At 67.6% G+C, this 27161-nt stretch overlaps 15 protein-coding genes across 15 annotated transcripts; 6 read left to right on the forward strand and 9 right to left on the reverse strand.

Moving 5' to 3' along the window:
- Positions 1-82: 82 nt before the first annotated feature.
- Positions 83-880, forward strand: MICPUN_64478 (predicted protein; the record flags this gene model as incomplete). The annotated part of the gene is made up of 1 exon (XM_002506329.1): positions 83-880. The coding sequence occupies one exon, from the start codon at positions 83-85 to the stop codon at positions 878-880; it is 798 nt and encodes a 265-aa protein (XP_002506375.1).
- Positions 881-1475: 595 nt separating this feature from the next.
- On the forward strand, positions 1476-4094 carry MICPUN_64479 (predicted protein; the record flags this gene model as incomplete). The annotated part of the gene is made up of 1 exon (XM_002506330.1): positions 1476-4094. One exon carries the CDS (start codon positions 1476-1478, stop codon positions 4092-4094), a length of 2619 nt encoding a protein of 872 aa, XP_002506376.1.
- A 170-nt stretch (positions 4095-4264) lies between these two features.
- MICPUN_104357 (predicted protein) lies at positions 4265-4786 on the reverse strand (the record flags this gene model as incomplete). Its single annotated transcript, XM_002506506.1, has 1 exon — positions 4265-4786. The coding sequence occupies one exon, from the start codon at positions 4784-4786 to the stop codon at positions 4265-4267; it is 522 nt and encodes a 173-aa protein (XP_002506552.1).
- Positions 4787-4974: 188 nt separating this feature from the next.
- Positions 4975-5847, reverse strand: MICPUN_64481 (predicted protein; the record flags this gene model as incomplete). Its single annotated transcript, XM_002506507.1, has 1 exon — positions 4975-5847. One exon carries the CDS (start codon positions 5845-5847, stop codon positions 4975-4977), a length of 873 nt encoding a protein of 290 aa, XP_002506553.1.
- Positions 5848-5882: 35 nt separating this feature from the next.
- On the reverse strand, positions 5883-7749 carry MICPUN_64482 (predicted protein; the record flags this gene model as incomplete). The annotated part of the gene is made up of 1 exon (XM_002506508.1): positions 5883-7749. One exon carries the CDS (start codon positions 7747-7749, stop codon positions 5965-5967), a length of 1785 nt encoding a protein of 594 aa, XP_002506554.1. The 3' UTR covers positions 5883-5964.
- Positions 7750-8087: 338 nt separating this feature from the next.
- MICPUN_104359 (predicted protein) lies at positions 8088-9785 on the forward strand (the record flags this gene model as incomplete). Its single annotated transcript, XM_002506331.1, has 1 exon — positions 8088-9785. One exon carries the CDS (start codon positions 8088-8090, stop codon positions 9783-9785), a length of 1698 nt encoding a protein of 565 aa, XP_002506377.1.
- Positions 9786-9798: 13 nt separating this feature from the next.
- On the reverse strand, positions 9799-10747 carry LI818R (chlorophyll a/b-binding protein). Its single transcript, XM_002506509.1, has one exon. The coding sequence runs from the start codon at positions 10710-10712 to the stop codon at positions 9948-9950; it is 765 nt and encodes a 254-aa protein (XP_002506555.1). The 5' UTR covers positions 10713-10747; the 3' UTR covers positions 9799-9947.
- Positions 10748-11433: 686 nt separating this feature from the next.
- Positions 11434-11721, reverse strand: MICPUN_98372 (predicted protein; the record flags this gene model as incomplete). The annotated part of the gene is made up of 1 exon (XM_002506510.1): positions 11434-11721. One exon carries the CDS (start codon positions 11719-11721, stop codon positions 11434-11436), a length of 288 nt encoding a protein of 95 aa, XP_002506556.1.
- Positions 11722-12284: 563 nt separating this feature from the next.
- Positions 12285-14854, forward strand: MICPUN_104362 (predicted protein; the record flags this gene model as incomplete). The annotated part of the gene is made up of 2 exons (XM_002506332.1): positions 12285-12353; positions 12518-14854. 2 exons carry the CDS (start codon positions 12285-12287, stop codon positions 14852-14854), a joined length of 2406 nt encoding a protein of 801 aa, XP_002506378.1.
- Positions 14855-14930: 76 nt separating this feature from the next.
- MICPUN_88760 (predicted protein) lies at positions 14931-15893 on the reverse strand (the record flags this gene model as incomplete). The annotated part of the gene is made up of 1 exon (XM_002506511.1): positions 14931-15893. A coding segment is annotated over one exon (963 nt), but the record flags the coding sequence as incomplete, so codon positions are not given.
- A 1394-nt stretch (positions 15894-17287) lies between these two features.
- MICPUN_64488 (predicted protein) lies at positions 17288-18691 on the forward strand (the record flags this gene model as incomplete). The annotated part of the gene is made up of 2 exons (XM_002506333.1): positions 17288-17354; positions 17517-18691. The coding sequence occupies 2 exons, from the start codon at positions 17288-17290 to the stop codon at positions 18689-18691; spliced, it is 1242 nt and encodes a 413-aa protein (XP_002506379.1).
- Positions 18692-19619: 928 nt separating this feature from the next.
- Positions 19620-20300, forward strand: MICPUN_73186 (predicted protein; the record flags this gene model as incomplete). The annotated part of the gene is made up of 2 exons (XM_002506334.1): positions 19620-19747; positions 19919-20300. Coding segments are annotated over 2 exons (510 nt in total), but the record flags the coding sequence as incomplete, so codon positions are not given.
- Positions 20301-20677: 377 nt separating this feature from the next.
- Positions 20678-22120, reverse strand: MICPUN_66396 (predicted protein; the record flags this gene model as incomplete). The annotated part of the gene is made up of 1 exon (XM_002506512.1): positions 20678-22120. A coding segment is annotated over one exon (1443 nt), but the record flags the coding sequence as incomplete, so codon positions are not given.
- Positions 22121-22837: 717 nt separating this feature from the next.
- On the reverse strand, positions 22838-24253 carry MICPUN_64491 (predicted protein; the record flags this gene model as incomplete). Its single annotated transcript, XM_002506513.1, has 1 exon — positions 22838-24253. The coding sequence occupies one exon, from the start codon at positions 24251-24253 to the stop codon at positions 22838-22840; it is 1416 nt and encodes a 471-aa protein (XP_002506559.1).
- Positions 24254-24464: 211 nt separating this feature from the next.
- On the reverse strand, positions 24465-27041 carry MICPUN_104365 (resistance-nodulation-cell division superfamily; the record flags this gene model as incomplete). The annotated part of the gene is made up of 1 exon (XM_002506514.1): positions 24465-27041. One exon carries the CDS (start codon positions 27039-27041, stop codon positions 24465-24467), a length of 2577 nt encoding a protein of 858 aa, XP_002506560.1.
- Between the last annotated feature and the right edge of the window lie 120 nt (positions 27042-27161).

Consider the following 27161-nt stretch of genomic DNA (forward strand, 5'->3'; position numbering starts at 1 on the left):
CGACGAGTTGGCAACTCTCATCACACTCGGTGCCAGCGCCCGCGGGAAAACCGAGAAAACCGGCTCCAGCTCAGCAGTCCAGATGGCGCTCCTCGCCCCGCGCCTCGTCCCGTGCATCGCGCCCGCGCGCCTCGCGCGCCGGGCGCGCCTCGTCGCCGGATGCGCGGTTAACGTCGTCGCCCCGTCGCCAGCCTCGGCGCCCGTCGCGACGTCGCTCGCCCCGGCGACGACGCCGCGCGTCTCGCGCCCGGGAATCAGATCGCCTAACGGTCGTGCCGCGCGGGCGGTCGCGTGCGGCGGCGGCGCGCACGCGCTCTTCGACGTCGCCGCGGGCGCGTTCCGGGTCTCATCCCTCGCGCACAACTCCGCGGCGCTCGCGTGCGCCGTCGCGCTCGCCATCCTCGTCGTCCAGGCGCTGGACGATACCGGCGCATCGGCCGGCAACGATAAACGCAACGCGTCGCTCTTACTCCTCTCCGCCGCCATCGTCGCCCCGCCCGCGGTCACGGCGTGGTGGCTCACGAGCGCGGGGCGATCTGTCGCGTTCGGCGCGCTCGCCCTGAGGACCTTCCTCCTGAACGGCTCGTTGAGTCTCTTCGGCGCGCTCTCAACCGCGGTGGACGCCGTCGCAACCTTCGGCTTGCTCGTGATTACCGCGACGCCTTGGGCGAACGCGTGGCGGTGCACGCGAACCGCCGCCGTCGTCAACGCGGCGGTGTGCGCGTACATGCTCTTCTCGCACATGCGCGGCGGCGGGGACTTCGCGACGGCGTCGCAGGGTAAGTACCTCAGCGCCGGTGCCGGGTTGACGCTGTTGGCCACCGCGGGATACGTAGTGCTGCTGGCGTTGGCTGTTGCATCAACGGGCGCGCGCTGGTGACGCACGCGGAGGGAAAGGGGGGGGGGGCGCGCGGGGGAGGTGTTGGGGTTCGGGCGAGGGATGCGGCGCGCGCGCGCGGTGGTGGTGGTGTTTGTGGTGGTGGTTGTCGTGTCGGTGGCGGTCGCGTGGCGACGTTCCAGTCTTCGTTCGACCTTCATTCAACGCGTGAGCCTTTTCCGGGTTGGAAATCTTTTAGGTTAGGTTATGGGTCTCGTCTGTCGAATGCCCGTTTTTTTTCGCAAAATCCTCAGACTGAATTTCAGTGAAATTTGGGAAAATTTTCTCATGACTCGAAGGAGGGGAACGTTGCGGATTTTTCCCACCGGCGGTTTGAACGTCAGCTGTCGGGAGATGGCCGCGCGCATTCCCACGGTCGCGCACGGCGTATCGCTGCGTGAGCGGAGGAAGACAGTGCATCGGCGCACCTGACCGGTCGGTGACGAGCGAACGAGCCGCCGAACGCGCAGGTACACTCGCGCATTCCCGTGCAGGAGGCGGCGCGAAGCGTCGGCTCGTCCAGCGTTCCATCCCCTCGGTCGGAGCCGAGTGACTCACCGCAGTCGCATCGCGCCCCACGTCTCGCGCGGGTGACGCGATGGATATCGAGAACATGACGCGCCGCGAGGTCCTGGACGCTAAACTCGGCGATGAGGCGCGCCAGATCCAGCCCCGCCGCTTCGAGATCGTGCTGAGGTGCGTCGCGCGTCGCCCGTCCAGCGACGATGTCGCGAGATTCTCACACCCAACCCAACCGAGGAGGGACGCAATTTCCGCTCCTTTCCCCCCGCCGCGCCGCGCGCTCTCGCTCACGCGTCCGCCCCTCGCGACCCCTCGCAGGAAACCGCTCGCGCCCGTAAACGGATGGAGCAACGTCCTCGCGCCGAAGAGCGCGTTCAAGACCCCAGGGGTCACCCCCGGAGGCGGCCTCACCCGCCGTGTCAGCTTCAAGCCCGACCCGGCGGTCGCCGACGATGCGGCGTGGCGATCCCTCGAGACCCCGGCGCAGCGACCGCCCGCGTCGCGCCGGCGAGTCACGCACCGAAGGGCGGGCATGCGCGCGCGCAAGGGAACCGGACGCGCCGTCGCCGCGCGAACCTTCTCGCTCGTCCTCCGCGCCCCGCACGAGCGCGTCAACACAGCTGTACGCAGCGGCGACGACGACGCAAACACTGAACCTGGCGACGCGTCGCGAGCGAACGGCGCGAGGTCGCAGTCCGCGTCCGCGGACACCGGCAGTCACGGCGGCAGCGGCGGCAGCGTCAACGCCGGCGACGCCTTCGACGAGGCGCGCGACCTGGGGCGCTACTTCTCATCCGCCAAGCCCGGGATCGACGTCGCGCCCGCGGTTGATACCCCCGCGTCGGAGGATGGGTTCCACACTCGCGTCCCAGCCGCGGGCCGACCCAGCCTCGTTCCCTACGCGCTCACGCCCACGGATACAGAGGAGGGCACGTTCGCGCACGCCGCCGGCGGGTCCCGCGGCGGGGCCCCGGCGGCGCTCGCCGATGCGTCCGACGCGGCGGCGATGGGCGGAAACCCGGCAATGTTTGACGACGATTTCAACGACGGGTTTGGATTTGAAGGCGGCTACGACGGCGACGACGCCGACGCGTTTTTCGGGGCGACGCCCGCGGCCATTGAGGCTAAGATGCTCGTCGACGGAGGCAACGATCCGATGACGGACCGCGGCGAGGGCAAGAAACCTCGCACTCCTTTGCGCAGGCTCGCCGGCGTCAAGAGGCCCGCGGGGACTCCGCACAAGCGCGAGCGCAAGAGGTTTGAGCGTCGCAAGTCGTTGACCTCCGCGGGTTTGAGGGACGACTTGATGGAGACGGAGGATGGCCGGCCGCTCCGGCGGTCGACGCGCGAGCGCACCAAGCCGCTGGAGTACTGGCGCGGCGAGACGAAGAAGTACTCGCGCGTGCATCAGTCCTTGCCCACCGTCGAGGTTGTCCGAACCCGAACCCCCAACCCCGCGTGGCCGCTGTTGCCCACCCCGTACCACGCGCACGGCGCGGGGGGCGAGATTGTCATCACCGACCACGTCAGGGACTGGTCGCAGAAGGACTCGAGGCGGAAGAAGGCGACGCGGCCGACGGAGGAGGAGAGCAGGCGCGCGGGCGAGGAGGCGAGGAAGCGGGCGCTGGCGCTGGCGGATGTGGCGCACCTCTCCGACTCGGAGCTCGACGACGACGAGCTTCCCGACGAGGTTGGCGGGGTCGAGTTAAACGGGGAGGACCGAGGAGTTTCCCCATCCGAGGGTATCGAGATTGTCGAGGAAGAGGAGGAGACACCGGCGATGGCGATTGAACCCGAGGCGGCGCCCGAGCCCGAGACCGCGGACGCGACCGTCGACGAGGAGGCGGCGGCGGAGGAGAATGTGACCCCCGAGAAGGAGGAGGATGAGGCTCCCGAGCCCGTCGTCGTCGAGGTGCCCGTCGTCGTCGAGGAGCCCGAGGAGGCCGTGCCGGCGGTCGACGAGTCCACGGCGGTCGAGGTCCCCGAGGAGGTCATGCCGGCGCCCGAGCCGTTCGCCGTTGACGACGCCGCGACCGAGGAGGTTCCCGCGATTCCCGCGCCCGACGTCGACGTCACCGCCATGGAAGAGGAGGAGGAGGTAAACCTGGATGAGGCGGCGGCGACGACTTTGGAACCGACGATCGAGCCGGTGGCCGAGGAGACGGCGGCGGCGGATGGGACGATGGCGGACGAGCCCGTGGCCGAGGAGAACGACGCGGACGTCTTCACGAGGCCCGAGTCGCCCCCGCGACGCGTCACGCGGCGGTCGGCGAGGAACTTGCTCGACGAAACAGCAGACGCGCTCGAGGATGCCACCATCGACGAGAAGGAGGACGGGGCGGCGGAGCCGGAGCAAGCGGAGCCGGAGCAAGAGCCGGAGCCGGAGCCGTCGCCGCCCCGCAGGGTCACCCGCCGCTCGAGGTCCGCGTCGCTCGCGTCGACCGCCGACGCCGACAAGACGATGGAGGCTGACGAGGAGGAGGAAGAGGAGGAGGTTGACCTGGAGGCCAAGACGGTTTCGCCCCCGCGTCGATCGACACGGCGGAGCGCGCGCAACGCAAACGTCGACGCAGCGGACACGGAGGCGAAGACGGTGTCGCCAAAGTCCACCGGAAGGCGGGTCACCAGGCGGTCGTCGCGCGCGGCGTCCGTCGCGGGGGACCTGGACGAGACGGTGCGCGTCGACGAGGACTGATGGATGGATGAGAGTGTACACTTTTTAAAACCGACAAACGAAGGTTTCGCGTTGATGACTTTTAGATTGTTGATGATTCTCGTCAATTTTCTGGAAACCGTTTGCGGTCCCGAAGGGACACCCGAAGAATTGTGATGATTGGCTACTCCGGTGCGCCTCTCCTTGGCGGATTAAGGCTTCTTCCCGTGCTCCTCCACCTTCCTCACGCGCTGGCACGTCCCGTCCAGCGTCACCGTCTCCCGTCCCCTGCCCCACTGACTCTCATCGTCACACCGCCGCTCGTAGTCAAAAGTCACGAGGAAATAACCGCCCTTGGACTCCACCTTCACATTTCTCCAGGTGTAGTGCAACCCCGGGTGCGCCTCGATCCAAGCCCGCAGCGCGTTCCTCACGTTCTCCTTCCCCACGGCGCCGTACGCGCTCGCCGGCCCGCGGATATCGTCGTCGTCCACCAGCATCGCCGCGCATCCGTCGGCGTCGCGCTCGTTCCGGCGTTGCACAAAGATTTCCATCATGCGGGCCGCCTCGCCAAGCGAAGGGACCACCACGCTCTCCGATACCGCCTGGGGTCCACCCCTCGGCGCGAAGGCGGCGGGTGATCGGGGCACGACCGGCGGCGAGGACGGCGCAGGGGCCACGCGGTTACCACGCGGGCTGGCCTTCGGGGACCGATTGAGGCGGTAGGCGTGCATGACGGGTATGCGGTCCGCGGTGGGGTGGGTAGGTCACCTCTTCTCCTTTTTTCCCGCTTTTTCAGGCTGAGTCACCGACCCTGCCTCAAGACGGAGCCGGCTCCGCCGACGGCATCGCGCTGGACGTCGTCCCGGGTGGCCCGAACGCGCTAAACCCTACACACTAAGTCCTATGCGCCGCATCGTCCTCACACGTGCACGCGGGACACCTTCGGGCCGAGCTCCGTGAGCCGGAACCTCGCGTCCACCCGCCTCGGCGCCGCCGCGCCGTTCGTCGTCGTTTTAATCATGCGCCCCGTGCGATGCTCCGCGGACACGTGTCCGTGGACGTCCGCCGCGTGCCCCGTGGTGAGCGCGCGACAGCTCACGACGACGTCCGCGCGGCGACGCGCGGCGTCGAGCCACCCGCGCCCGTCCCAGGCGCACGCGTCCCTGTGCGCGAGCGCCACGATCGCGGTGCGTCCGCGACGGAGGGACGAGACGGACGCGAGGAGCGACGGCACCGCGCGGTCGGCGTCCGCGGCGGTGGGTTCGCCATCCGCGAGCGCGTTGAGGGAATCGAACACAACCACCGCGTCGCCGTCGTCGTCGTCGTCGCCCAGCGCGCGTGCGATGGCGCGGAACAGGTCCCGCGCGCCGTCGAGCCCGCTCGCGTCCGCGCGTCGCGTGTGCGCCTCGACTCCACCCATCTTCCCCCGACTCAGGCCCGACGCCCCGGGGTTGGCGCACCACGCGAAGGGCGTCGTGAGCGCGTCGACGACCGCCAGCGCCCCGCTCGAGACGTCCGCGCGGAGGTTGCGTCCTAGCTTGCCCATCACCCGCGCGTGATGCGCGAAGTCCTGCTCCGCGCACACGAGGCAGACGCGCGGCGACGCGCGACGCTGCCCGCCGCCGCCCTCCTCGACGCCCCCGTCGTCGTCGTCGTCGTCGTCGCGACGCCCGAGCGCGCGCGCGAGCAGGTGCGCGAGGACGAAGCCGCCGCCCGCGGCGATCTCGTCCTCGACGAGCGCGTGGACGCCGCGGGGTAGCGGGCCCGCGCGCATGCCGAGCGCCTCGTCCATCGTGGCCTCGCGGTCCATCGCCGCAATGAATGCGCTCGACGATATTCATCACGACGTTGAACAACTCCCCACTACTACTGCGGACTACTGCGCTATGATGCCCGCCGCCCCGACCACTCACGCGCCTCCGCCCCCCTGGCGCGCGTGCCGCACGCACCCTATCGCCGGCTCCCGAAAGCTCCGACTCCGGTGCGTGCTCATCGCCCGTACGTTCGCCCCAGCCTCCCCCGCCTTCTCCCGCAGCGTCGAGTGCTCGCACCCGTGTTGAAACAGCGGCGGGTTGGCGAACCGAATCACGTGCGGCCTCGGGGGCGTTCCCACGGCGCCGTCGTCGGGCTCGTCCCCGTCGTCCACCGCTCCGGCGCTTATGTCCCGAACGAGCCAATCCGGGGGCGCGTCCCCGAGCCGGTCCAGCATCGCCTCCGCGAACCTCGTCGCCATCCCCGGGCAGAAGAGCATCGCCTGGGTGTTCGCCGCGAACCTGCCTCGCTCGCCGTCGTCGACTTGCACCAAACCCTCCGCGTACAGCACAAAGACGTCAAACTCGCAGGTACGGCCGTCCACAGACGATGAATACGGCGCGATGAGCCTACGGAGCTTCGTCTCCCAGGCTTTCGTCGGGACGACGTCGTCCTCGAGGAAGAGCGTCATGGCGGGCTCGACGGCTGTGTCCGAAGTCACCAGCGCGACCGCCGTGTCCACCGTCTCCCGCCAGTACCACTCGAAGCGGCTCCGCGAGTCGCCCGGTATGCGCTTGACGAAATCGCGCTCGGACGGGGTGAGGGGCGCGCCCACGCGGCCGCGGTGGGTGACGCACCTGGTCATCGGCGCGCCGTCAGCCTCGAGGAGACCGCACAGCTGCGTATCCGAGGTGGACACGACGACTTCAATGGGCGGTTCGCTTTCCGATTCGGCGGCGAGCGCGGGGAGGAGCGCCTTCGTGAGATGCTCGCGGCGCGTGGGCGTCGCGGCGATGACCACGCGTATGCGCCCCGCGAAGGGGGCGGGAGGTCCCTTGCCCTTGTGGCCGGTCCTTCGTTCGCGCCGACGCTCGTGATGCCCCTTCTTCGTTTCGTCCGAGCCCGGGGGATGAGACGACAGCTGTGAAGAACTCTCATCCGGGGGCGCCGTCCTCGCCGGTTCCTCGACGCTTCGATCGTGCGATCGTTCGTACTCGCGCACGGCCTCGTCCATCCTCGCGAGAACGTTTGGATCCCCCCCCCGCGCGTTCTCGCGCGCGGCGACCGTCCATTCCCCCTCGGGTTTGCTCCCCGCCCTCCTCCCCCCCGCCATCCATCCGCCCTCGCGCACCCACACCCTCCTGTGAGGGTCGAACTCCATCCCGTCCAAGTCCCCTCGCATCGCCGCCTCGAAGCTGGTGTGGCCCAGCCAGTGGTTCAACACGTCCATCGGGTCCGGGGGCGATTCCCACTCGCCGTGAAAGTCCGGCCCGCCCACCACGTGCGTCGCCGGACCCTGCTCCGCCAGGAACTCCTCCCACCGCGGCAAGATGGGCGGTCCAGCCATGGCGTCGCGGAACCCCTGGTGTCCGAGCCAGTAGTCGAGCCTCCGCGCGGCGTCCGGGTCGCACGTCGGGTAGCAATCGCCGCTCGAGTCCGTCGCGAGCGCACCGTCGGGTCCGCCGTCGTCGCCGCCGTCGTCGTCGCCGTCGTCGTCGCCGTCGAACGGTCCCACCCGGCGGGGCCTGGGATTGGCACCATTCGCACCGCCGATCCGCGCCTCGCCGTTGCGCGACGCCCAGCCGGGGTGCGCCTCGTCGAAGCTCCTCCCGTGCCTCCGCTCCACGCCCTCCAGCACGCGCGTGAACGCGATCACGCACACCAGCGTCCACGCGCACGCGAGCGCGATCAGCCCGCCGGCCGTCGCCGCGCCGAGCTTCATGAGCAGCGCGATCCGCACTGGCAACCCTGCTGTGGGGCCACCGCCTGACACGCGCCCATTGAAAATGCGGGGCAGTGCGGGGCGCGCGCGGGGGACGTTCGGCGATGTGCCGGATCTGCCGCGCGCGGGGGCTCCATCGACGCGGGGACCTCGCGGTGGTCACGCGCGCGGACGTCCGCCCGCCGCCGCCGCCGCCCGCGACGCGCGGACCCGAAGGAGCGCCGGAGCGAGCGCGGTCGCGCGTCGGCGGTGCCGAGGATGCGGGCGACGCGAGGATGAGAGGCGCGCGAGACGCGTCGCCGCCGGCCGAAGAACGCGGACGAAGAACGCACGCCGAGATGGATAGCCCCGACGAGGACGCGTGGCATCGCGTGGTCGTCGGCGCGGGGGTCGCCGGGGTGTGCTGCGCCGAGGAACTCGCGCGCCTGCGTCCGAGCGATCGCGTCACCCTCGTCGCCGCCGACGACGCGCTCAAGGCGGTCACCAACGTCGAGCGCGTGACGCGCAACCTGGAGACGTTCGACGTGCAGAACAGGCCGCACAGCGCGCTCGCGTACCCGAACCTCGCCGTCGTGCGCGGCGTCGTGGAGGCGTGCGACCCGGGCGAGTCCACGCTCGTCGTGCGTCCATTCGATTCCAATTCCACCGCGGCTAACACGACGGAGACGATTGCGTATGACCAGCTGTGCGTCTGCGTCGGGGCGGAGCCGAGACGCGCGCTCGACCCGTGCGATCGATCCGCCGACCCTCACGGCGTGTACGACGAGGCGGCGGTGGCGGTGAGGGACACGGAGAGCGTCGAGGATCTTCGCGAAAGGTTGGGCGAAGGCGCGAGGACCGTCGTCCTCGTCGGCAACGGGGGCATCGCGATGGAGCTGGTGCAGGCGCTATGCTGGGACGAGGAACCGGGAGCCGAGGGGGGTGCCGAGGGGGGTGCCGAAGGGGGTGCCGACGACGACGCGCCCACGCTGGTGTGGCTGTGCAGGCACCCGGCGATTGGCGACGCGTTCTTCGACCGCGACGCGGCGGAGTTTCTCGCCGACGCGGTTCGATCGAGGACGACGGCGGCGGGTGGGGTGCCGAGTGGGGTGCCGAGTGGGGTGCCGAGTGGGGTGCCGAGTGGGGTGCCGAGTGGGTCGTCGTCGACGACGACGACGAACGACGACGACGCGAACGACGGCGAACACAAGCGGCGGAGGGTGCGACGAGGCACCGGCTCTCGCGGCGGCGCCGCGGGTCCCGACTGGACCCGGCGCCTGCATCGGAACCAAAGTTCGAAAGGTCGCCGGTTCAGGCTCCGCGTGCGCACGGACGCGTCGCTGACGCGCGTGGAGCGGGCGGGTCCTCGCGGCGGCGCGGACGACTCCAACCGAACGCGCGGTCCTTACGTCGCGGTCCTCGGCGACGGTGAGCGGATCGAGATGGACGTGTTGGTGTCCGCCGTCGGCGTCGACCCCGCGCCGAGAGTGCGTTGGCTCCCCGAGGGTTCGTTCCCCCGGGGCGCCGACGGGGGCGTCGCCGTCGACCGCGCGTTTCGGACGATGGGACCCCACGGTCACGACGTGTACGCCGCGGGGGACTGCGCCAGCTGCGAGCTCCGCGAGGGGGGGCGTTCCGGCGGCGCGGCTGCGGTTCCGTGGTTCCAGATGCGTCTCTGGTCGCAGGCTCGAACGTCCGGAACGTTCGTCGCGAGGGTCATGTGCGGGGAGTGCGACGACGACGCGTGGGGTTTCAACTACGAGCTCTTCGTGCACAGCACGTCTTTCTTCGGCGCGCGATGCGTGTTTCTGGGGCTGTACAACGGGCAGCTCCTGGACGATGTAGACGAAAAAGACGTGACGACGTACTCGAGGAGGGGCGACGGATCGTTCGCGCGGGTGCTGCTGGTTCGCGGCGTGATGCGAGGGGCGGTGCTGATTGGGGACGTGGAAAGCGCGGAGACGTTCGAGAACCTGATACTGGACGGGATCGACCTCTCGAGGTTCGGGCCGACGCTGTTGGATCCCGAGGTGGACATAGACGACTACTTCGACTGAGGATGTGAATTTTTGATGGCTCTCATCACGTTAAAAAGTATGCTATAACGTTGCTAAGCGCGAAAGAATGAAGTACAGGCAGGTATTAAATCGCGGCGGCGCGCGCCGTCGCGAGCGACTAAGTTCTAATCGTTTTTGACATCGGTTTTGACGATGGACGATTTAGAGCTTGTCGGCGGCGAAGACGGCGGCGCGCTCGGCAGCCTCGAAAGCCTTGGCGCAGGCAGCCTCGTCGGGGGCGCCGGCGCACTGCTTCTCGAGGGCGAGGAGGGCACCCTCCTTGCCCATCTCGAGGACCTCATCGGCGGGGATGAGGTTGAGGCCGTTGACGAGCTCCTGGGCGACCATGCCGGAGATGGCGACCATCGCGACGCGGCCGTTGTTGATCTCCTTGAGCTTCATGTCGTTGAGCCAGGCGGCATCCTTGCCCTTGGAGAGCTTGAGGGGGTCGAACTGGTAGTCACCGGGGGTGTAGTCGGTCTTGAGGAGGAAGAGCTTGTCGGCATCGAAGGGGTTCTGCCACGCGTACTGGACGCGGGAGGCCTCGATGGTGAAGATGGTGGCGCCGAGGAGACCCCAGAAGAGGCCGGGGACCTGCTGGAAGTGGTTGATGGCGGGGCCGGTGACCTGGGAGTCGAAGAGGAAGGAGGAGCCCTCGACCTGCTCGCCGACGAGGAAGCCGAGCGCGGCGAGCATGGAAATGCGGCCGTGGGTGATCTCGACGTCAGCGTAGCGCTGGGCCTCGCGGGCGTCGATGCCGTTGAAGAAGCCGAAGGCGTCAACACCCTCGGGGAAGGGGGCGCAGCCAGCGACGGCGCCAGACTTGACAGCCTCCTTGATGTCGGCGTACTTCTTGCCGGGCTGGATCTTGATGTTGCCGGTGGTCGCAGCCTTGGCGACAACGTTGAGAGCGCAGATGCAGGCCATGTTGTTAGAGTGTGTGTTGGGGCGGAAGGTGGAGGATGTGCGTGTGAAGAGTGGCGCGGTGAAGCGCGTGAAAAGACATTTACTGCAAAAAAAGCGCCGAAACGGCGTGAATTCCGCGGCCGACGTTGAAAGATCGATCCTCAGGTACTGGCTCACAGCAATTTATCTCAAATGGCGCATTCTGATTGGACCACCTGGCAAATCAGGCGACGTGGTCGTCCCCCGAAACGTTATTTTCGGAATTTGTCAGTGCCTCACGAACCTTTTGTACTTTTTCCCAGCAGCGTCTCAGTCATTCGTTTCCACTCCGGGCACCAATCCGCCTATGAGAACGCGGGAACTGCGCACGTGTGAAACGTCGTTCTCACGTTCGTTTTTTTTGCGATGAAAACGTGTGCGACGGCGAGGTTTCAGCGTCGGTCAGAGAGGTTCCTGCTGAAAGTTCCTCGCCGCGTGAAATAAAATTGCCGAAATACCCAAAAAAAGCCACAGCGCCACGGTCAGGCACGACCGTCGATGTGCCGTGAGTGGCGAAAGTTTAACCACGTTCGCTGTTCAGGTGCGCCAGGTGGTAACGTTAAATACCCGCGGCGGGCGCCTACTAAAAAACGACTACAACCTTAGAAGGTACAAGCGACGACCTCCGACTCTCCCGCCACCCTCTCCCCCGTCCCCCGCCCCGACGTCCCGCCCGTGATGACCTCCACGACGTGACACGTCATCAGTGCGGCTTCGGCACGAACCCGTCGACGGCGAAGTTCCGCGTCGCCTTGGGCAGCGACAGCGTCATCCCGTCGAGTTCCTTGGCCGCAATGACCTGGCACCCCAGCCGCGACGTCTCCGTCAGCCCGAACGCGAGGTCGAGCATGTCGTTCTCGTCGTCGTCGGGCTCGGGTAGCGCGTCGTACACCGCCTGATCGTTGATGATGACGTGGCAAGTGGAACAGGCCAGCGAGCCCTCGCACGCCCCCTCCAGTTCTATGTCGTTCTTGTGCGCCACTTCCAGCATGGACTGGCCGACGGGCGCGGCGACGACCGTCTCCGTGCCGTCCTTCTCGATGAACGTGACGGTGATCTTCTCCGCGTGCGGATCGTCCTTCCCGCCGCCGTGCGCGGTCACGGGGGACGGCGCGGCGAGCCCTCGCGCCGCGAACGTCCGCGTCGATCCGACGGACGACGCGCCGGGCGACGGCACAGCTGGCGAGCGCGAGGAGGACGCGACCCCCCCGCGCGCGAATCGCGGGATCGTCGCGGCCGCGAGATCGGCCGCGCGGCGCGTCGTCATCGAATCGATCGCGGTGGGGCGGCAGGCGGCGGCCATCGCCAGCCTCGCCGCGTGCGCGGTCGCGCGGCGAGCGCACGTCATCGAACCAAACCCTCGGATTGTGCTGCAGTCGCTTCGCCGGTCGGGTGCCTGCACCACGAAAAAATAGGTCGGTTGCACAAAAAACTCGGTCGGACACCATTTCTCGGATTTTTCTTTGCCCACAGCTCGTCTGCTCCTTCCTGAGCCCAATTCTCTCAGAGCCGCCCTGCCCGGAGGTGTGTCAACGAACGCCCCGCCGGAACACGATGGCGACCGCACACGTGGTCACGACGTCTCTGTCGGCGCTCTTGAAGGACGCGGAGGTGCTCCAGAATGTGCGTCCGCTCACCCTTTACCACCCCCGCGAACCCCCCCGCCCCCCGCCCCCGAAGCGAGTAACAATTCCGGATCAACATCGTCGTGTTCGATTTTTCGCGCGGTCCGGACGACGCCCTGACCCTCCCCGTCTTCCCCCGCGTCTCCCCCGCGCGACGCGCAGGCGCTCGGCAGCGAGACCGCGGCGCTCAACGTCAGCCTCGCGCAGGCGCGCCAGATCCTCGCGCCCGACGACCCGCCGTTCGAGAACCCCGAGCTGGATCGGCTCATGAAGGAGGCTGCCGCGCGCGAGAAGGAGCGTCGCAACTCGGGGGGATTCGACGGCAGGCAACGCAGGAGCTCGAACGAGAAAACCCCCGCCGCCGAGATCACCAAGGCATCGTCCCTCAAGGTCTCCGCCGGCAAGGCCGCCTTCGGCACCGAGTCCCTCCAGGAGGCGTTCAAACGCTACGACGTCGACAACAGCGGCTACCTCGACTTCGGCGAGGTCTCCGTCGCGCTCGCCGACATGGGCTGCCTCGAGGGCGTCCTCGCGTCCAAGGCTGGCGAACTCTTCGACGACTTCGACGTCGACGGCGACGGCCAAGTGGACTTCGACGAGTTCGAGGAGCTCGCCGCGAGGGTCAAGGAGCTCAAGGGCAGCGTCAATCAGAGACCCGCGCCCGAGGTTCCCGCTGGCTTTGCCGAATCCGCCGCGGCGCTCGCGCTTCGAAGGTCCTTCGAGGCGTTCGCCGGGTACGGCTCGGGGGGCAACGCCGGGGACGGGGCGGACGCGGTGACGGGGCGGGACTGGGCCAAGCTCGTGAGGGACTGCGGCCTCATCGGCGGATCCGTCAACAAGGCGTCGTGCGACATCATCTTCGCGAGAGCCACGGGGCGTAACTCCCGAACGCTGCGGTGGGAGGACGGCACGTTCCTCCAGGCGTGCGCGCACATCGCCGCGGAGCACCGCGTGACGTTCGGCCAGGTCGCGTCGCGCATCTCCCAGTGCGCCCCGCAGGCGACCAATCCGGGCGCCTCCGCGTCCGCATCCGCGGGCGCCGAGGAGAGAAACGCCGCCGCCGCCGCCCGAGCGGCCGCGGAGTCCGCCAACGGCCCAGTCCCGGGCCCGGAGGCCACGTCCCCGGGCGCGCTGCGGTCTATATTCGGGCAGTACCTCGCGGCGAGCGGCGAGGCGGGCGCGCAAGCGCTCGCGCCCGTCGAGGCGCTTCACGCGTACGCGGATCTGGGTTTGCTTCGATGCGTCGCGCTCGACGCGGCGCAATCCGCGGTGACCGCCGCGGTGGCGGCGTCCGAGGGTACCCCGGAGGCGAACGCGACCAAGGCGGCCTCGGCGAACGGCGCGTCCACGTCGTCGCTCGTCTCCCCCGCGCCGTTCGCCGCGTGCGCCAAGAAGCTCGCGGCGCTGCAGTCGAGGAGCGCGTACAAGGCTCCGGACGTCGTGGAGCTCATTGGCGAGGACAGGCGGAGGATGCTCGCGGCGTTTGAGGCGTTCGGGGGCAGCAAGCACGGGATGCGTCCGGAGGCGTTCGAGGCGACGGTGCGCGCGTGCGGGCTGATCGGCGCCAAGGTCACCGAGGGCACCGCCGCGGTCATCTTCGCCAAGTGCAAGCACTTGGCGGGCAACAAGAGCATGGTGCCCAAGGTGATGACGTTCGAAGGTTTCGCGCAGGCGATGGCGCACGTCGCGTCGGAGTACTCCGTCAAGTTCGAGGTGGTCAAGGACAGGGTGTTCAAGTGCACGCCGCGAACGGAGGCGCAAAAGGCTCAAGAGACGGCGGAGAAGGCCCGGAAGGAAGCCGCGAAAAAAGCCGCGGCGGTGGCTGAGGCCAACGCGCCGGTTCGAAAGCCGTGGGAGAGCAAGAAGAACAACGACAGGGCCGAGGCGGAGGCCAGGGCGGCGGAGGCGGCGGAGGCGGCCGCAGCCGCAGCCGCGGCGGAGGCTGCGGCGAAGGCTGCCGCGGACGCCGCGAGCGCCGACCCGGTCCAGGCGCCGCTGTCGAATCCGTGCGACGTCCCCGGGGAGGCGTACACCGACGCCGAGCTCATCGCCGCGTACGAAGCGTTCGCGACGCATACCCAAAGGGGAACGATGAGCGTCGACGCGGCGGGCTGGAATAAGATCGTGCGCGCGTGCGGGCTCGTCGGCGGCGCCCTCACGGACGCGGTGGCGACGCGAATCTTCGACGAGAGCGGCGCGCGGTCGCACCCCACCGGGCGCATGCACTTCGCCGAGTGGGTCGACGCGCTGGCCGTCGTGGGCGGGACCCACGGGGTGATGTTCAAGGTTGTCGAGGCGAGGGTCAAGTCGGTGGCGGAGAAGCAGAAGGCGGCGGGGACGGCGTCGAGACCGATCCAGGTGGTGGAGGCCGAGGCGCCGCCGCCGCCGGCGGCGCCGGCGCAGGCGACCGCGGCGGCGGCGACGGATGCCGGGGCGACGAAGAAGAAGAAGAAGAAGGGGATGTTCGGCTCGATGTTCAGCTCCAAGAGCAAGAAGTGAGCGCCGCTTTCGTCGGTGTTCACGCGGACCGACGACGAACGAATGGGTTTCATTAAAATTAATCTTGACGGGTTTCCTACGGATCGTCCCGCGCCTTTGGGTCGTCCCCGCACGCGTCGTCCTCGCCATCCCCCGATTCGCCGAGGGCGTCCTCCACGCTTCGCTTGACGCTCTCCCTGGCGACCTGCGCCTTGGCGTGCTCGATCATCTGTAAGATCTGAGCCCTCGCGCTCGGGTTACCGTCGCCGTCCCACATGCCCTTGGCGTCGCACTCGGCCAAGAACCCGCTCAGCTCCTCGGCCGCCTCGGCGTGGCGCTGCATGAGGAAGAGGCAGATGCCGCCGTCCCGCCTGTTGAAGAGCGCCACCTTCTCGTCGGGCGCGCAGTGCGCCTGATACGCCACGATCTGCAGCGCGGCGGCGAACTCGTCGTTGTTGAAGTAAATCTGCTTGAGGTTCGTCAGCATCCTGGTCAGGAACGCCCTCGGCTTCATCGAGTTATCCGCGAAGAAGCTTCGATCGATGGTGAGCTTGTCCGCCTCGCCCATGGTGTAAAATTTCTTGAGCATGTCCTCGACGTCCTCGACAAACTTCAGCTCGCCGTCGTTGAAGCAGTCCACGAGCACCTCCATGTCTTCGACCACCGGCCGGATCATGAAGTGCGCCGGCAGGTTGACCCCGACCATCGGCACCCCGACCCGCCTCGCCAGCTCCATGTACACCAGCGCTAACGTTATGGGTATCCCCGTTCGCCGCGCGAGCACCTCGTCCAGGCACGAGTTCCGCGGATCGTAAAACTCCTCTTGATTCCCCTTGAACCCCAACGTGTGGAACATGTACCGGCTGATCGCCTTGAGCGTGCGCAGCGGGAACCTCTGTTCGGGCGGCGGCAGCGTCGCCTCCAACTCCGCCGCCAGGACGTCCAGCTCCTCGACGGCGTCAGCCACGCGAGATTCGTCCGGTCGCCTGTGCATGGCGACGTAGCCCGCGGCTCGCGCCAAGTCGATCTCCTCGTCCGGCTTGGACATCTCCTCGCGGAACAGGCTCTCGCCCCTCCTCTGAGCGGCGAGCGCGGCGAAGAGGTCGTCGAGCTCGGCGATCACCTCGACGTTTTCGTCGTCGGCGGCGTCGAGCTCCTCCGTCTCTTCGTTCCCACCCCCTGCGACGACGCGATGGGAAGGAGGGCGGCGGCGGGCGCCGGTTCAGCGTGAGACGCGCGGGGTTGGGTTGGGATCGGGACGGGCGGGTGAACGCGCGCGTGACGAGCGTGTCGTGCATCGCGGGGCGGGTGCATCGTTTCCCCGGAGCGTCCCTTCGCGTCGCGCGGGCGGCGTCGTCGGATTGAAAACCTTTCGTTTCTCGCATCACGGCCAGCGTCGGCGTCGAGCGCGCGCGACTCGATGCGTGTTACTCGGGGGCAACGAGGCGTTACGCCGCCGCGTCCGAGTGCATCGCGTCACGGACGCTCTTCGCGACTTCAGTTCGGCCTTTGCTTGGATGAATATCGTCGTCACGCGTGCCGCCGCTCGCGCTCGCTCCGGGGTTCGATCGATCGGGAAAGGAAACATCAGGAAAAACTAACGAGATGGATAGGGCACGGGAGAAGCCCGTCGGCTACTCACCCCGGCTCTGCTCCTCCTCCTCCTCCTCCTCCTCCTCCTCCTCGTTACTCGTGGAGAGTGCCCTGCACGCGATCGAGGCGAGCTCCCATCCTCCGCGCCTCCAGCCCGCCGCGCGGCGGCGGCGAAGACGCGCGCGAAGATCGTCAGACGACGAGGATGCTAAGACGGCACGCGCGGCGCGGGAGCGGCTGATGCTCCTAGCCGCGACCGCCCTAACCCCGCGATCTCCCCGCACGTCGACACGAAGCCGAAGCGAGGCCGCGCATACAGCCGCGGGCGTCGCGAGGGACGGCATCGGCGCGCCCCCTGGTTGTGCGGCACCGGCGATGAATTCACAAAAACCGAATTAGAGCATTCTGCAACGCATTTCAAGTAGAAAAGGCGCCTAATTGCTTTTAACGCTCACGAATACGACGTCGATTACATAAGCCCAGTTTGTCGCTCTGACCAGGTATCGATACTCCTCCCGTCGAATAGACGGGACAGGGTAGCTCAACTGTGAAACGACCATTCTGACTGGTAGCCCCAGTCTGCTCATCGTTCCGGCCTGATTAGCTCAGTCGGTAGAGCGCACGACTCTTAATCGTGTGGTCATGGGTTCGAGCCCCATATCAGGCACTCTGTCTTTTTTGCGAATTTCCCTTTTTCTTTCTTCTCGACGCTCGCGTATGGCCATTTAGACGCCGAAAGCGCTGATTCCTTTATGACCTCTAGCTGATGACGCACCGTGACGTGGATTTTCACGTTTTGCACTTTTCGCCGATGCAATCCATCACAACGAGAGGAGGACTCCGTCTGCGTAAACGAAGAGGATGGCGGGCGACATCTCCCTGACGAACACGGACACCGCGGGCGTCGTGATCTTCGGCCTCATCATGGGTGCGTTCGAAACCCCCTCAGCCGCGAACGAACACTCGACACGCGCTCTTCTCGCCAGATCCTCTCCCCCGATTTAGGGTCCGAGAATCGTTGTTACTTCTTCCCCTCGCTCGCTCTCGTCCGTCTGAAGCCTTCGCTCCCTCTCCTCTCGCCGTCGCTCAGGCGCGCTGCACGTGCTCATGGGAGCCGATCACCTCATCGCGCTCGCCGTCGTCGCCTCGCCGGGCGCGCCGGAGCGCAAGCCCCGCCGCGACGTGGAATCCCGCGGCGGCGATCACCGCGACGGCGACGACGACGACGACGAAAATCGCGACGCGGAACGCGACCGCCCCGGGATGCGTCGCGCGCTCCGCGCCGGGATGCTCGGCGTGCAGTGGGGGATCGGCCACGCCCTCGGCCTCGCGCTCGTCTGCGCCGTCTTCTTCGCCACGCGTCGGCGCATGAACCTCGACGACTTCGGCGACTACGCGGACAAGGCGGTGGGCGCGTCCATGATCGCCCTCGGGCTAATCTCGCTCTGGCATCTTCGAAGGTGGCGAACGCGACGCGAGCGGGAGAGGGCGCACATCGTCGACGAGCGCGTCGCGGGTGCGGGCGATCCGGAGGTTCACGACGACGTGGCGTCGGCGTCGGCGTCACAGCTGGCGGCGTCACAGCTGGCGTCGTCCCGTCACGCCAGTCCCGCTCACGTCGCGCTCGTGCTGGAGGCGGGATCCGAGGAGCACGCCGCCGCGCACGACATGCGACTGCCCCACATCCACGTCCCCAGGGGATCGTCCCCGTCGTCCCCGTCGTCGTCGCCCGCGAAACCCGCGTCGTCGCAGCGGGCGGCGGCGGAGAGGGTCACCTCGCCGGGCGGAGCCGCTCGCTTTGGCGAACAAAAAATCGACGACGAGTCGAAGGCGGAAGTCGAATCGTCAACCGATGACAAGTCCAGACGAGGGTGGTCGATGTCCATCGGCCTCGTGCACGGCGTCGCGGGACCGAGCGGGATCCTCGCGGTGCTGCCCGCGGTGGTGCTGGCGGACGCCGGTAAATCCGCCGCGTACCTGGTGGCTTTTTTCGTGGCATCCGCGACGGCGATGGGCGCCTTCGCCGCCATCTTCGGATACGTCACCGACCTCGCCGTGCGACGGCAGATGGACGACGACGCGCGGCACGATGGGTGCGAAGACGTCGGGGCGGTCGTTTCGCGCGACGGACGGCGGGTGACGCGCGCGACGGACGCGGCGACGCGGGTGGCGATGGGTCTCAACCTGGGCGCCGGCGTATTGGCGGTGGCGGTCGGGACGCTTTGGTTGGCGCTGTCGGGGCTCGGTCTGCTGGGCAGCCTGTGAGGGTGCGGTAGGGACGGACGGGGGCCGCGGGGGTCCCACGCGAGTTTGGGGTGCCGAGATGACGATTTTCTGACCGCGCACCAAAACTGCGCGGCGCTCCCACCAGATGGGTCTCGTAGCACCAAACGTTCAAAGTCAACTTTTACCACCACCGCCGCGACGTCGTTGGTTTTCTTGGACTGCGCGAGTACACTTTCCTCGGCCGATCGCGCGTGAAGGGCCGTCCTGCGCCTTTCGTTTTCCGAGGACGAGGGCGAGTCCTAGGACGCGGCGAAAGGCGTTCCCGAGTGTCTCGACCGAGACGCGCTACGTATCGGCGCCTTCCCCGCGCGCCTCGCACACGCTCCTCGCGCGCGCGCCGCTTCGGGACGACGCCGATAGCGCTCGCGGTCGTCACATGCCGCATCTTCCCGTCATCTTCCCGCGGTCGTTCGTCGCGCCTCGCCCCGCGCGCGCGGTGCGAACGCGGTTCAAGGGAGGCGTCACTCGCCGCGACCCGCGGGCGACGCCGAGCCCAGCCTCCGCTACCTTTCGCAACGGCGCCTACCGCAACGGGGGCTCGGGCGCGAACGGGAAGAATCGCGAGGACGGCGCCGCGGAGGTGGCCGCGCCGTCGCCCGCGTCCCATCGCTCCCCGTCGTCCTCCGCGTCGTCCCCCGCGGCGCGGCGTCGCGAGGCGCCGCTCGGGGCTGGCGAGGCCGAGACCCCTTTCGCCAACCCCGAGACTGTACCCCTGTTCGACACGTACGACGGCGCCGAATACGTCCTCGACGACGCTCTCCTGATGCCGCCGCCCCACCACCCCCGCGACTCCCTGACGACGGTACCCAGCGACGGTACCCGTACCCCCAAATACAGGTTCGACAGGGGCAAGGGCGTCAGCCGATGGCCCGCGTTCCTCTCCACGTCCTGGGAGTTTGACGAGGACTTGGCGATGGCGCGTGGCGCGATGGCCCCGCTGCTCGCCGCGCCGTGGCGCCTGATGCTCCTGAGCGACGGCAGCGTGACCAGACACCTGCAGCTCCTCACCGACGCCAAGGTGGTCGTCGACGTCCTGTCCCACGACGCGGTGCGACTCGAGGACGTGGCGAGGGACCCGACCGTTCCACCCGACGTCGCGAAGATCCTCGCCGCGGACATCCCCTTTCCGGAACGCTCCGGCGAAGACCCAGACTTTTCCGGAACGACCGGTTCGATCGATGAATCAAATCCAATCGACGAATCGAGCTCGATGGAACCGAAAGGTACGACGACGATCGATTCGTGCACCCACCTGCTGCACAGGGAGGTTGACCTGTGCGACGGCCGCGACGGGACGCCCCTGGTGTACGCCAGCTCGTGGTGGACGCCCGAGGCTGCGGAACGGTTCGGCATCCTGCGCCCCGACGGAGCCGCGACGGAGCGCGCCGTGTGGATGCACCTCTCGGAGCGACGCACCGAGCTGTTCCGGGAGGTGAGACGGCTGTACCGCGGCGCATCGCCGGCGCTCGAGGAGGCGTGGGGCGAGGTCGGCCCGTACTGGGGCCGGCACTACGTGTTCTGGGCGGGCGAGGTTCCGTTGTGCGTCATCTACGAGGTCTTCAGCCCGAGGCTGGGCGGGTTCCTCGGCGGGTGCGAGGCGGACGGCGAGGTCGTCGCGAAGGGAAGGCGCGACGAGCGGCGGTCGCCCGGGAGAACGAAAGAGGAGGCGGCGTGACGATCGCCCCGAGGGAGGTCCGTTTGTTTTTTGTTCCTGGCGTGTTCCTTTTGTTTCGTCGTCACTCGTTCAACCTAACGTTACCCTCGCGCGCGAGTCGACGGATCGAACGCGGCGAACAGACTCACCAGTCCCCTGAGCGCCACCACCACGGCCAGCAAAACCCCGCACACCCCCGCGAGCGCGAGATCCGGGTGCGCCGCGACGCTCCCGAGGTGTCGAGCCCACCGTTCGCCCCCGAGGTTCGCGATGACATCCGTCCAGTTCTCGTCGATCCACGCGTGCGCTCGCAACTTCCACAGCGCGAGCTTGACCGGCACCCACGCCTTTGGATCCGCGCTCAACACCATGTCGTAGTACCGCTTCGCCAGGTGCAGGTCCTTGGGTAAACCCAGCCCGTGCTCGTGCATGGTGCCGAGGTTGAACATCGCCTGAGCGCTCCGCTTCTGCGACGCCTGCAGGTACACGGCGGCGGATTTGTTCCGGTCCGCCTCGCCGACGCCGACGCCGTAGTAGTACGCGTCGCCGATGCGAAGCAAACTGCGAACGTTGCCTTGGTCCGCCGCGAGTCTGTGGTAGTGGATCGCGCGCCGTTCCCGTTCTTCGCCGTCCCACCAGTCCCGAGACCAGTCGGGGTCCCACCGTTCTTTCGCCCCTTCCAGCACGTACGCCGCGTTGCTCTGCGCCACCTCCACGCCCGTCTCCGCCGCTTTCATGTACTTGACGAGCGCCTTTTGGTACGCGCGGGTTCTGTACGCGCCGTGCGCAGACTCGAGACGTCGGTTCCAGGGCCCACGCTCCGCTAAACCCTTCAGAAGCACCACGGCGTTCGCGCACGACGCCGGTAAACCGACGCCGGCGAGTTGCATCATCGCCAGGTTGTACAGAGCGACGGCGTGACCTTGGTGCGCGGCGAGGTTGAAGTTGTAAAACGCCTTGGTGTAATCGCGGCGCACGCCGACACCCTTGGCGTGCATCGCGCCGACGTGAAACTGCGCCTCGGCGCTGCCCTGCTCCGCCGCCTTGGTGAAGTAGTTCAGCGCCTTCTTCTCGTTTCTTTCCACTCCAAACCCCGCCAGGTGCATGTACCCGAGGCCAAACTGAGCGTTGGCGTTACCCTTCTCCGCGGCCGCCTTGAACAGCCCGATCGCCGTCGCGTTGTTCGCCCGCACCCCCAACCCGTTGGCGAACAGGTGCCCCAGCTGCGACATGGCGTCCGCGTCTCCCGCCGCCGCCGCCTGGGTAAAGTACCTGTACGCTCGTCGCCTGTCTCGTCGAAGGCCCTTTGCGCCGGCGGCGAAGATTCGTCCGATGGCCGTCGCCGCGTCAGCGTTTCCCATGTCCGCGCTGTACTGGTAGTACTGCACCACGTCGCGCTCCCGCGCGGTGCCGCCGTCGCCGCCCTCGGTGTCCGGCGTCAGCCGCGTCTTCTCGACGGTTGGCGTGGGTCCGGCGGCCGGATCTCGGACGATTTCAATCAGCCTCGACGCCGGAGCCTCGTAATACAACGCCGCCGTGGCGCACGATTTGGGCACGCCGAGGCCGTGCAGGTGCCTGTACCCCATGGCCATCTGACCCCGCGGGTCGCCGCCCATCGCCGCAAAGTACTGGTGCGTCACGGCCAACGCCGGGTTTTCGGCAGCTCCGGCCCATCCGGTGGCGTGCGCGAATCCGAGCTCCTCGTGCGCGCCCGGGTCTCCGAGTTTAGCGGCGCGGCGGAAGAGGTCCAGCGCGACGGCGTCGTCGACGTCGACGCCCTCGCCCGATTGATGCGCGCGGCCGAGCGCCGTGAGCGCGGCGCGGTGGTTCGGGTCCAGCTCGAGCGCCTCGCGGAGGAAGGTCGCGGCGCGCCTCTGCGCGCGAGCCGAGTCCGGGCGATCGTCGAGGAGGCGCGTCGCGGCGCGGAAGAGGCGCTCGGCGGGCGGGAGGGAGGGATCGTCGTCCGTCCCGGGGTCGTCACCATCCGCGTCCGCCTCGAGGATCGTCGTCGAGGCGTCGGAATCCGCCACGCCCGACGCGGGCGCTGACGCGTCATCGCCGGGAGGGGGGAGCAGCCCCTTCTCCTGAAGCGTCCTCTCCGCGGAACGGAACGGGGAGGCGAACGCGCCGCGCATCGCGAGGGTTCGCGGGACCGAGGCGGCCAACACGACGATGCCGAGAAGCATCGCGCGAAGGCGGGCGCACCCGCGGGGCGCGCGTCCCCGGGGGACCCGCACCGCGCGCGTCATCGGTCGCGCCCCTCCGGAAAATGAAGGAAACAGCGTTCGACGTGTGTGCTGTTTGAGAGATCCTCCTCGGGACTTTCGCGGTTGTTACTTCGGCCGCTCGTCTTGCCAGCCACCAGTGAGACTCGCGACCGAACAAAATGCGAAATGCGCAATCATCCTAAAAGATCACATTCACCACTTACTTTTCAGGTATGCGTCCGTTACTATTTACCGTTAACCGCATCACGTTCCCGGTTCCCGATCGCGGCGCAGCACCGTCTCCAGGTCCCCTCGCAACTCCCCCCACCGCGACGCCGCGAGCTCCGCCCCGAGCACCTGAACCATCGCGGTTCCCACCGCGCACCCGCACGCGCAGCACGCCTGCAAACTCCCGCCCCTCAGGTACGCCCAGAGGAACGCCGCGGTGAAGGAATCGCCCGCGCCGGTGGTGTCGACGACGTTACACCGAACGCCGGGGGAGACGCCTCTCGATCCATCTCTGTCGACGCTGACGCACCCTCGCGCGCCGAGCGACACCGTCGCCACGCGAACGTACCGCAGCATCCACTCCATCGCACGACCGGCGTCCTCGCGGGCGAAGGCGTCGGGCGCGCGCGTCTCGCCGATCAACTCCGCGGCTTCGTCCTCGTTGCAGAAGAGGAGGTCCACCAGGCCCTCGTTTAAGAGTTCCACCAGCTGGGAGCGGCAGTTGCGGACAACCTCGAAGGACGCGAGGTCGAGGGAGACGAGCGCGCCCCTTCGCTTGGCGGCGGTCATCGCCGCGCGCGCCAGGTCGGGACGGTACAGCGTGTAACCTTCCACGTGCAGCAGCGACGCCCGATCGCGCGTGTGCCCTGGAACGGCGTCATCATCCGAACGTGATTTGGCCTTTGACTCATCCGGTGACGCGTCGTCGCCGAACGCGAGCCGCTCGACGTTTTCGTCGAAGTGCGAGGCGCCCATCTTGAGCGACGCGCCGAGGTAGGTCCGCATCGTTCGCTGCCCGCCCTTTTCCACGAGGCTCAGGCACTGCGCGCTCCTCGGCGTCGCCCCCGGGTCGTTCGCGTCGACGTCAACCTCGAGCAGCACCGGCGTCACCTTTTGCGATCGGAGGAGTTCGCGGTACCTGGCGCCGATGTCGTCCCTGCCGATCATCCCCACGAACGCGGCGTCGCCTCCGAGGTTGGCGACGCCCTTCGCGACGTTCGCGGCGGACCCGCCCGGGCAGTACGTGGGCTCGACGCCCTGCGCCGGGACGTCCTCGCTGAAGGACCGCGACGGGGTCTCGAGCTCGCCCGCGCCGGTTATCCACTGCTCGCCGCACGCGGCGAGGAGCGACTTGATGTCCTCGTCGGAGTCCACGGGCACGCATCCGCCGGGTTCGGAGATGCCGCACGCATCGAAGACGCGGGCCGCGAGGCTCGGGTCGTCCAGACGCACCAGGATGTCGCTCACGGGGTCCCCGAGGCCGACGAGGAGCACCGAGGAACTCGCGCCGACGGAATCGTCGGCCGTCATGGACGACGCCGGTCGGAGGGCGACGGGCGCGGCGGGGGCCTGGTCGGCGGTCGCGGCGAGGGAGCCGCTGGAGGGACGGCGACGTAAGGGCGCGGTGAAGCCGCGACCGACGGGGGGCGAAGCCGAGAGGCGACTCGCCATGCAAGAGGCCGACTGCGCGCGACCGCCACGTCAAACGCCGCCTTTTGGCGACGAGGGGGCGGGAGGGGAAAAAAAACTCGAATTAGCCACTCGCTGTAAAACTTGCGTATGCGTATTTACAATAAAGCTCGATCTATTTACATAAAGAATTTTATGATCGCAGCGGCTCCTCTGCTGCGTAACTCGGCTGCGGCTCCTCCTCCTCCTCCTCTCACTGTAGGTGGGCGGGGGCGTCGAAGGGCTTGGGCGGGAACAGCGACATCAGCACCGGCAACAGCACCAGCCCGTGCCCCAGCCCAAACACGATGCACAGGAAGAGCTGTCTGAAGAACGTCACGAAGACGTACGACTCGGAGCTCGACAGCACGATGACGGCGAGGAAGGTGGATATCGCGCCATTGAACACGGCGACGCCCATGTCCGCGAGAGAGTTCTTGAGCCTCTCGTCGGGGGTGCCGCGATGCTCCATGAAGGCTCGACCGATGTGCGCGCTGTAGTCGACGCTCAGGCCGAGCGCGATGATGAGCATGATGATCGTCACCGAGTCCAGCGTCTGGCCCCAGAAGTGCATGTACCCCATGATGTTGATGATGATGAGGCAGAGGCAGAGGCAGACGATGAGCACAGCCTTGGGGGAGATGAGCAGGATGGCGATGATAACCACCATACCCGCCATCGTGGACGCGATGTTACGCGTCGCCTCGGAGGCGATGGACTTGTACTGCTCGTAAGAGAGCCAAGAGTCGGAAAACGCAAACACGTTGCCGGCGCCGTTGCCGGGAACCGCCTCGAGCGAGTCGCGGAGCGAATCCATCGACTTGACCTTATCGTCGGACTTGTAGCTCTTCACGTGGTTACCCCGCATCCTGGTGGAGATGATGCCCTCGTTCGGCACGTTGTTCGTCTCGTTTCGCCACACGATGTCGCCCTTGAAGGGCATCCCGCTGCTGCCGACGGTGGTGGTCCACGCGTGAAGATCGGCGAGAGCGAACGCGCCGGTGGCACCGCGATGGGCGTTGAACGACTCGATCCAGGAGCTCACGGAAGTCTCCGCGACGTACGGGTCCGCCTTGAAGGCCGTCGACGCCGCCAGCATCAGCGCGGCGCCATCCGCGGTGTGAACGTCCATGTCGCGCGAGTACACGGCGATGGAATCTCCCAGCTTGGCAAAGTACGCGTTGGTGTCGGAAAACCAGTCCTTGACGTACGAACCCGCCGGGATGAAATCGTTGACGTCGGCGTCGATCTCGAGCTGGCTGCAGCCGATGAAACCCCCCACGGCGATGGCGGCGAACCCGACGCACACGGCGCCCTTGACCCACGGCTTGACGAGCTGCCCGCCGAGGCCGTCGCCAAATGCCCGCTCCATGCGGGTGCGCTTGTCCTCTCGCGGGGCGCAGCACGCGCAGCACGCCTGGTTCTTGGTGACGAAGCAGCAGATGACGTCGCCCTGGCTCCTCGCGCGTCTGCGCTCGTCGAGGACGAGGAACGCGACGAACCAGGTCACCATGAACGCGAAGATGAACAGGATGCCGAAGGACGCGTAGAAGCAAAAGTTACGAAGCGCGGGAAGCGTGGTGTTGGAGCCGACGAGGAAGGCGAAGACGTCGGTGGCGGACGTGACGAGGATGGACGCGCCGGCGGACGCCAGCGCCCTGCCGATCCGCGTCGCCGGGTCGAGCGTGGGGTCCATGTGGTCGTACTGGTTCACGATGACGAACATGTCGTCCACGCCGATGCCCAGGAGCAGAAACGGTAAGACGTTCATCAGCGGACTGAAGAAGAGCCCGATGTAGGAGCAGAACCCGTAGGACGCCGCGATGGCCATGCCGACGGAGACGACGCCGGAAAACGTCACCGCCACCCTGGACCCCACGCAGCCCTCGTCCCAACGCGAGAGCATCAGCGCCGCGTAGGCCAGGATGAGCATGAACGCCGCCTGGAGCAAGCCGAGGTCGCTCTGGATCGCGGCGCCGAACTCGTCGCCGAAGGACCTCGAGACGATGAACGTGAGCTCGACGCCGGGGATACCCGCCTCGAACACGTCCAGGAGCTTCCGCTCGAACGCGTCCCCGCGCTCGTCCACCTCGTCGCCGTCGACGATGGTCTCGTGAATCTTGGTCAAAAAACCGACGCGAACAGCCGACGCGGAGGTCACTTTCCCGTTCGCATCCAAGACCTGGCCGCCGATGGTGCCGTCGAGGTTGAGGGGCTGACCGGTGGCGAGGTTCTTGTACGATCCCGCGCCGCCGTTGACGGTTTGAACGATCTCGTCGCGGGTGTCGTAGTCGGCGGCGGTCGCGAACGCCTGGATCGGGTGAGAGATGGCACACGCGGCGCCAATCTTGAGGCACTGGTCCTGCCACCCGATCGTGGCGCCGTCCCACTGCATCGAGGTGGCCTCGATGCGATCGACGAGGGTCTTGACCGCGGCGAAGACGGCCGGGTCCAGGACGTCGCCGCCGCCCGCCTTCTTGACGATGACCTCGCCGAACCTCGCCTCGGCGCCGTAGAATTGGGAGACGTACTTGTTGTCGTCCTGCGCCTGCGTGTCGCTCGGGACCCAGAGCTTGTCGCTGCGGTTCTCGTTCGTGAGCCCGGGGGCGAAGATACCCACGGTGAGCATCAGGCAGATCAGGAACGAGCCGAGCGCGTACTTGTACGGGTTCTTGGCGACGCTGTATCCGAGGCGGAAGAATCCGCCGGTGAGCGCGTGGTTGACGTTGTCGGCGAAGCGCTCGAAAGTGGAGCGCTCATCGGGCACGGCCTTGATGGACGCCTTGTCCATTGTGACGCTCACGGTCGTGGACATCACCGACGCCGACGACTCGGGTGTAATCTTGTTGTTCGTAGTGGCGTCTCCTCGCGGGTGGAAGGTCGCGGAATCTGCCGCCGCTTCTTCTTCTTC

The sequence above is a fragment of the Micromonas commoda genome, chromosome 15 (genome assembly GCF_000090985.2).
Source record: "Micromonas commoda chromosome 15, complete sequence".
Taxonomy (NCBI): domain Eukaryota; kingdom Viridiplantae; phylum Chlorophyta; class Mamiellophyceae; order Mamiellales; family Mamiellaceae; genus Micromonas; species Micromonas commoda.